General features: G+C 37.7%; 1 protein-coding gene across 1 annotated transcript; it reads right to left on the minus strand.

The window, feature by feature from the left end:
• Window positions 1-229: 229 nt before the first annotated feature.
• Window positions 230-8,304, minus strand: LOC139973208 (ectonucleotide pyrophosphatase/phosphodiesterase family member 7-like). Its single transcript, XM_071979726.1, has 6 exons — window positions 8,147-8,304; window positions 6,284-6,443; window positions 4,988-5,604; window positions 3,243-3,383; window positions 1,593-1,769; window positions 230-1,290 (listed from the first exon to the last, which is right to left on the minus strand). The coding sequence occupies exons 1-6, from the start codon at window positions 8,210-8,212 to the stop codon at window positions 1,108-1,110; spliced, it is 1,344 nt and encodes a 447-aa protein (XP_071835827.1). The 5' UTR covers window positions 8,213-8,304; the 3' UTR covers window positions 230-1,107.
• Window positions 8,305-9,263: the final 959 nt, after the last annotated feature.

Consider the following 9,263-nt stretch of genomic DNA (forward strand, 5'->3'; position numbering starts at 1 on the left):
TGACTAGAAATCTAAAAAGAAAATTGTTTTCATTATTTATTTATTTTTTGCCTATGTGTTGCTACTTTCTCTCCAAGACAGGATAACTTGAAGACAAACAAAAACACACAAAGGAAAACGGCAGTTGTAATGTGTTCTGAAGTTATTTGGGTTGAACAAAATTAAACAAAATCAACTCCGACGAAAGCTTTTCTGTTTTCGACTTCTCTTTCTTGTTTTTTTCTTTTTCTTCTTGAATTTGGTAATACTTCAATGAACTCCTTTACATTATATGAAACATCGTAAGTGGAGAAAGCACATATGCTATTTAATTTTAGAATACTGTAAAGGAAAAGAACAAATTAAATGAAAAATCCATTTTCGTACTTCAATAACGCTGTAGTGTGTTCTTTCAAATACCTCTCTAGAACTGAAAAAACATGGCTAGTGCTATATGAAGTCTTAAAGGATGCCTTACAATTGATAAGATCTAATAGAGGGAGCCCTGTACCTTCACGGTGGGGAGAATTACTGTATTTTAACTTAATCGGTCCTTCTTTTTTTTTTTAAAGAAAAGTCAGCCAAGACAGAGCCTGCTGGAGAAATGTACCAAACAACGTGATTCACTCACAACCGCAATACCGCGGTGTGGTCATGACGGTATTACCACAATATATTTTTGTCTGTAGATCATGTTATGTTTGTTCACATAGTAATATGATTTCACAATATAATGTTCGCAATATCCTCACTATTTATATAGCATATATATATATACAGCAATTTCATTTTCCAACATACAAAAGCCTTGGCACTCGTATACGCCTTTTGTGACCATTAACCAACGCACTATGTATACGGTGACATCATTACTGTTAGCTGATGATAAAAGATGATACAAGATAAAGTAAAATTTCCGTCTAAACACCCCCACCAGTATTTCACATACGTCACGATTACGTCACTTTCCAAAAAGACTGAAAAGTGCAATGTCATGTAAAGTAACCGACTGTTCATAATATTCTTGCACATTGTGTTTCTTAATTCATGCCGTATGTTGTCATCCTAAAAAAAGGTTGTATTGTTATGAAAATTACCCAAAAAAATGCATATTAAATAACATCGTGGTTAGGTTTTAAGCAAAAGGCAGATTGTCAAAACAGCCAAATACAGAGTCAGCCACGATGACGTAAAGTTGAGGGCACTGTCCTCTTGGTCTTCTTTCAACATGTCAACATATCGCGCCCTCGATCCATTATTGGGGGCTTCTGGTAAGTTTAGTATGTCACACATCATTCCATAAATGTCAACCTGTCAAAATAGTAAAAAAAAATAATACTCAAACTTTTATCACAGATTTTATAGTTACATGACCTAAGGCTTATCTAATGTTGAAGAATAATTTGCTAAAATTTACTGTACATTCAATATTTTGAGGGAACAAAAGAGAAAAAAGGGAAAAAGGTAATATAAATCTAAGGTTAACGATGGTGGTCTAGTTCGTTTCTCTTTTAGATAACCAAACAATAATTATTATTATCATTATAATGAAAATTAAAAACCTTGAAAGATAATAATTAATAAAATATAATCATAAAAATCATCTATATTACCGAACTGATAGGAGATGCTCGGTACCCTTCTTTGAAGAAAGGTCCTTTAGCCATGAAATAGGACTTCATAGCCATATGCCTGGTATCATAGCCGTGTTGAGAGCCAAAGATGCGATCCACATCTTGTTGAATATTCAAAGGATCCTTCTCATCTGGGAGGAGAAGGGACAACGCATCCTGTAGTAATGAAAACACAATGGAAGTGTGCAATATGTGACGTCTCTCTGAAACACAGTTTGTCGATTAGAAATATTCTAATGGAAATAAAAACAATGACCATCAATATTTCATAAAGACTTTGAAAGACTAAATGTTTATAATGTCACTAAGCAGCGTTTCTCGTTGAAAATTAACAGGTTTTTTGTTGTGTGACCATCATATATTCTTGTAATAAATTTCAACGACTTTTAGTGGTGCTAAAATTTATGCTAAAATGTGCTTAAAATTTTGTTTTTAAAAAGTGCTAACATTTATAGTCACCAAATTTGTTTTTAATTGAAAAATGATAGCTGAAGTATTACGTTTGAACTTGAATATTTATAATTAATATTAACTAATGTAGCAATATCCTTAATTATCCGAGACAATTTGCAGGTTGATATTTCAATTATTTACTACTGGCAGATGTATTTGTATGAACACCAACAACTGGTGACATGTATGTGACTTTGATCTATTACAGCTATGGTATACGTGAATGGTATAAATGTTACGGATAACATTAATTGCTTCTTCCAATATTGCATTAATATGGACAAATTAAAAATTTGCGCGCACATTGTTTACCATGATCGCTCTGTTTTGTCGTTTAAGCATACACCACATGTTGTAAGATAACATAGTAGCGTACAACCAGAGGCCGGGGAGTGATGTGGCAGGGAAATATGCCTCCACCTATTACAGAAATTATCCGTGACGAAACGGGGCAGGCAAACAGATTGATAGGCAGAATTACTTCATATTTAATACATACGAGGACGGACAATGGGGACACGTGGCTCCCCCTCCCACCCCCCCCCCCAAAAAAAATGTTCTTCCAAATAACACACGCATTAAAAGTATACATAAAAGTATTAAAATAATGCAACTTATAGCACCAGTTTGCATCTACGCCTCCTTACAGAAACAAACTCTATACTCAGACTTCACTCCCTGAGCCTAATTTCCCTCACCTATAATTCGACTTTGTAGCAGAGGATATTGTGTCATGAAAAGTTATATCAATACAATGTTAACCTAATTAATCCTATATAGTTAATTCCCTCATTTCTTAAAGTGTGGACAAAAATACAGTTTTTCCACCTCATACGTGACTCCTGAGATGACATAGAGATCAAAATAAAACAAAACTGTTAGCAAACTGCTTATCCACTATAGAGCCTCTCTTTGTCCCTCTACAGTTCATCTCCTACCTCTCCTCTTGCCCCTGTTGGTTTCTTTCTTCACTTCATCCATTGTCTACTATCCTCTTACATCTATCTCTTTTGTGTTCAGCCTGCTCATTATTCTGTATTCTGTGTGTGTGTATTTGACCCTTCTGTTACTGTAACTTGTCATTCAGGCTCTGAAGAAAATCCTGCTAGGATCGAAACTTCAGGCCAACTTACTTCTACACATGACACAGAGATGGATAAGTTTAATGTAACTTACTGTGTAGATAAACCACCCTGGCTCCACGAATCCGAGGATTGGTAATATCCGCGGGTGGTTGGCGTAGTGGAGCCTCTCTGGGAATTCTGCCTTCTTGTAGATATTCATTCCTTCAACTTTGTCCTTTAGAGCGTCATACACCTGTTCAAAATACATTATATAGGTGAATATATATTTGAAATTGTAATGAGTTGGAAAATCTAGAACAGTGTAAAAACATCCAGCCTCCACCGGGATTCGAAACCAGTGCCTTCCGCTTTATGTACTGACACCCTAACAACTAACTATAGACCATGGACACTTATTGTATATCCAGAGGTTGGAACCAGTAAGGGAAGGTCTTCATTTCAGTGCAGGGTTTTGCCACCTGTAACGAACAATGCTAGTACTGTTTTGGTGACATATTTTGTCTTACTCTAGAGATCAATCATGATGCTAACCAACTCGAAACCATTAGGGAAAGGTCTAAAATAAGCTGCCTCCTGAGTCACTTTGGGACAAGTTTTTTTACCATGGCCTCTTTTGCACTTTTCATTTTTCCTTTTTAGTTTATATCATTTAAATGAGAATACAATATTCTCTGTCACATACTTTTCACGCGTCCCTTCCATAAGATGCCCTTTGATTAAGCGTTATGTATCCCCATGAGTGACCAATTCCCCCCCCCCCCCACCCACCCCACCTACCCCCATCCTCTCCTTCCAGCATTTTATACAAGCTGAGGTTGATGCTTCACTGCATAAAATATAAGCTGAATGGTTTGTCGAGGATTTTAACATAGCAGAATATAAAGCAAATTGGCCCACGGGGGTCGAACCGAACAGCATACCCTATACCAGGTAAGCCGACGTATAGATAGGACGGTAACCTTGCATCATGTACAGGGGCCTAACACAAGGAGACCCGCTGAGGTCGAAACCTAAGCACATAATGCAACAAAGAAATCTAGCAGATTATAACGAGACGAGGTCACCGTTTACATTGAGAACGAACATCACACATTAAACAGGAAACTAACATTTTCCCGTCTAATATTGGTGCCGCATGTGATATAAGGTAGCCTTACAGTACTACCAACCAATTTGCCCCATATTCAGTAGATTTGTTGTATGTGATAACATCATTCAAAATCTGCTGATATATTTCGAAAAGCTCTTTTTGTTTCTAAGATATACACATTTGAAGTTTTGATAAATCTGAGAAACTCATGCATTCAATATGTGCAAACTTTTACGTGGATTGCTGTGCTCATCAAAATGTCTTATATTAGCCCTTAATAAGTTTCCCTACTAACAAGCCCACATATATCATTCGAATAATGTGATGTTCTTTTTTTCAAAGAAGACAAAATATTTTTAAAAATCACTTTAGGCCACAAACCCATGTGTTGAATTGTGTTCAGTGGCTTTGAAACCACGGTTGCAAAAACGGAATGAATAACATAACATCAAATGAGGCAGTCACTCCCATTACATCATCAATGTGCATAATGAGCTAATGACTATGCATCAATAAAAATAGATTTAAGAAAGGACTTGTAAAATGGTCAACTTTTGATGGGAGTTGCAGCTACTTAAATCATTTCTAATATGCATTAGAATGATTAGGACACTGTTGTATAAAGGTGTCCTTAGACCTATACTAGGCCGAACTATAGCATCGATCCGGGGCGGTGGGGGGTGGTATTAGCAGGGTAGACTAATTACTAGATCAAACATAACAAAAGTCAGCATATGATACTTTACCTTATCCATTTTTCCTTCTTTTGGAAGGAGCTGAAAGGTTGGTCCATAGTTTGCCATGTGGAAGTCCAGATCGGTTTCATTGATATAGTCGTATAACCGGATTTGTTTGCCCCGTCGGAAGTTGATGTGACCATGATCGCTGACCATTATTACATTGAGAATATCGGTTAAACCGTTTTCTTCTATTAAGTCGAATAACTTTTGAACATTGGAATCAATGATATCCAAAGAAGCCTTAACAGCAGGAGAATCGGTACCGAAAGTATGCGATATTGTGTCCGGTTTATCGGCATAAAGAAGAACGAGATCAAAATCATCTTCGATTAACCATTCCATCGCCAAATCGATCCGATCAGAGAGAGGCATGTTCCGCCACCACCAAGAGTCACTCGGTATGATCTTGTCCGGCACGATACCCTTGACCTCTTTCATACCGCCAGGGTACATGATGTTCCCGACAGACAAACCGTTAAGCTTAGCTGTTACCCATATCGGTTCGGCACCGGTATCCCACCATTCGGAAACATTGAGTGTTGCTGAGTAACTTGTCGTCTTGGCTCCGGTTTCTGGATCGTAGTAGAGGTTATGGACTACTCCGTGACATTCCGGATGCAGACCTTTTGAAATAGCAACATTAATATTCATTATATTTTGTTAAATATTTGCATATATGGTTTTAACATTTTAAGGGTACATTCAGTATGTTTCAGCGCGGTGGTTAATCTTACATGCTGAATTTTCATAGCAAGTAGCCTTTTTCAGTCACGGCGCACTTAAACACACAGTGGACAATGTGTATAAGTCCTCACATGGGCACTATTGTCTAAGCCGGGGACAGGACGTATCAGTTCTCAACATTGGTATACTACCATCCATACAGGGAACAAAAAGTGCACGAACACGCCCGAGGCAATGATTGAACACCAGGGACAAACAGGGGACAGAAAATGTAAGCACCTATTCTTCAATGTTGTCTTCACCGGAAGGGGGGGGGGGTGCGTGTGTAAGCTTTCAAACGAGTGAACGCTATCCATACTAGGGTAGGAGTATAAATACTCACTATTGACACTGCTGTACATTATGTGGACATGAAATGTGTAAGTACTCGCCATTGGCGATGATCTGCATACAGAGGACAGAGGTTGTAAGTCCTCACAAGAGGCAATGATGTCCAAACTAGGGACACAGAGACTGTGTAATTTACTCAGGTCAGACAAAGGTACAGAGAGTGAATGCATGCACTCACTTTTCGAAATGATGTATATACGGGGTACCGCGAGGGGTCAGTACACTTACCTGTAGCGATGGTGTACATGCTGGGTGCAGAAAGTGACACAAATGCTCCATCCATCCATTCTGCTCGCACTCCATTCATCTCGACGTTGTGAAAGGCAGGAAGCTCATATCCGAATTGATCATAGCGCAGTCCGTCAATTAGAAAGAGGAGCACCTTAGGCTGTTAGAAGAAACAAACATAAAACAAAACATTACAATCATGAAAAAAATATAGAATCAACTACATGTAGATAAGATATGCTATTTCATCAGAAAGCCTCATAAGGCAGTTATGAAGTAATCAATTTTCGGAGGTCCACAAATGACGCGAGTTTACGTATGAATTAGCGTTGCCTTTACCTCCTTATAAAACTTTGTGTGGCTAGGGAGACGATCATCAGGCTTCCCGCCACCTTCCAACACCCCCCCCCCCCCTCCCCCATCCTCCCGTTCATCCATTCCATTCGGTTTCGATCATAACTGATCAAGCTGCATGTACAAGCAAGCTCTCATATCAGGGGAAGTGGTTCACATGTTGAAGTTATGGACTGCCGGCCTGGAAGAGGGGTGTAAGAAAAGGGGAGTTGCACTTTTTTTTGCAGAAACATTTGTATCAGTAAGGGTGCTTAAATGCAAAAAAAAGGTGCAATCGTTTCTAACTTGCAAAGAACATTTAACTTCACGACATTTCAGTATACCGGATAGACCTACAAATAGTTTCTTATTTTTAATGAACATGATCAAGCTTTTAAAGATCAATTTTATTTACGCAACAAATATATGATATTCTAAATCATGCTGGGGATGAGAAGGGGTGGGGTGAACTCCCCTGTGACTTTTCGTTAGCTTTTTATTTTTTATTGTTTAGTATATATTTTTTTAGTATGTGCCTTCTTTTTGGTCACTCTGTAAACTCTACAAAAATCGAATGATGCATTCATTATGTCTCCCAATTTATTATTTGCAAAACAAAATGAAAAGATTGTTAATACTGTGGTAACTTCTTAACGCTAGGTCAAAGGAATTGTGTTACTTTTACCGCATACCAATAGGCTTCAGTGTAAACGAATGGCTGTTTAACCAATGAAATATGTTACGAAGCCGTGTAGTCAGCCATCGACCTTACAGCAGGATAGGATGTGAGGCACTTAGAATGGTACCCGCTTTATATAGCCTATACTGCCGAACATAGAATGGACGAATTTAAACGATGGAGATTTAAAAGGATTTGAAGCATCAAAACCTATGAACATGGAAATGGTTTGAATTTGTTTTTTGAATTTGTTTGAATTTGTTGACGGGGTTCTAGAGGGGGGTATCCGACCCCAGCGAACCAGTCCCCCCCCCCCATCTCTTGTATGAGTATGAACTAAACATGAGGTATTATACCATCCCGTTCAAACGATGCTACACTTTTGTGTTTATAGCGTCTGCCTTGACCTTCAGACAAACTTATTTCTTCATAAACCTAGCGAATGCAATCAATTAAATTGAGTAATCTTTACCTTTCATCACCAAATACCTCTACCCCAACCCACCCACCCCCGCACCTCCCCACACCCCCTACATCTGCATATCAGTTTTCGCCTGCTCCATATATTTCTCGTCCCCTTGATCAAAATTCAAATTCAGAGAATAACAAGACATATAACCAATCAGAAAGAAACAGAATTAAGAAAATGTAATGAACAGTTTTAGAAAAGTATAACAAATAGGTTATTTGGTTGGTGTACTATATAAGCATATGTGACCTAGATACATATTTACCATATAAAAACAAAAAGAAATGATAAAAATATCATTACGTTCCGTTGAATTCCAAACGATAACGTATAGATAAAGAAAATCCTTAAAGAAAAAATAAACAAAAAGACTTGTTTTTACCTTCTGAGCCGATATGGACGAAATCAAAAATAACGAACTAACGAATACAGCTTTCATAGTATCCATGATACGTTGCTTATGAACTGTTCACAGTACAATGAAATAACTATATGTTGGCTGCCAAAATAGCCAAGTAAATTGATATTTATTTTAGTCACGGAGGCTTAACGTTAATTGGTTGCTAATTGTTTGTAATTGGTTTTGTTTCTTTACTTTGGTAAATAAGCCGTATCAGTTAGCACCGAGATATCTATACGTATCGTTTGCAACTAAAATATATTTAACTAATAAGTAAATTTAGGTGATAAAAAAATGTCTATTATTACAGTAGTGACTTGTAGGGTTTTGAAATCAAAGTTCAACAGCTAATTTTAGTTGTCTAAAATGAGTGGATTATTAGTGTAAGTTATATGAAGGTATTGCTGGTTAAATATTATACAGGCTATAGGTATATAAGGATGTCGTTTAGTTTTGACTATGTGTAGGAAAGCGATTTCTCTTTAATACTTTTTAAAATATTACGCCCAGGAAAGAACCTGGGCACGAAAACCAAACTACTGAACGACTGATCCGCTTCTAACCCCAGTCCCCTTGCATCGGGACTGTTCTCTTTAATTTGTGCAATGTACGCTGTTACACATATTTTAAATTGTGTGTCAGACTGACACAGAGGTCTTCACTATATGTTTCTTGTGTTAGAAATAAATAATATGCTATGGGGTTATGAAGAATAACTTCATAATGAGTTTGTTTTTCTTGATTGGTATTTGCTTTCGTTAGTAGCGACTAATCGGTACAGCTAGGGTACAAAGTACGCCGTTCGTACCTGAGTGGTAGTTAATAACATTGTAGAATATGTCTAATTAAGGGGGCTGGTCTAATCTACACTGAAACATCAAAGGTCTTATCTAATGGTGCTCTTTAAGTCTTCTATTTGTTGATCTAGAGACGATAATCTGACAACTGTCGTAACCGACATCTATACTCCCAAGGAAACGTAACATAGTACAACAGCATTATCAGGAGTGGACCGAGGGTCGCGTGTGCGGGGCAGAGTTCGGCGGGTAGTGTTTATCAGTGGTTGCGCGGGTTGGTTAATTGTGTTGGGAGTTGCTCT

This window comes from Apostichopus japonicus, chromosome 9, assembly GCF_037975245.1.
Source record: "Apostichopus japonicus isolate 1M-3 chromosome 9, ASM3797524v1, whole genome shotgun sequence".
Lineage (NCBI taxonomy): Eukaryota > Metazoa > Echinodermata > Holothuroidea > Aspidochirotida > Stichopodidae > Apostichopus > Apostichopus japonicus.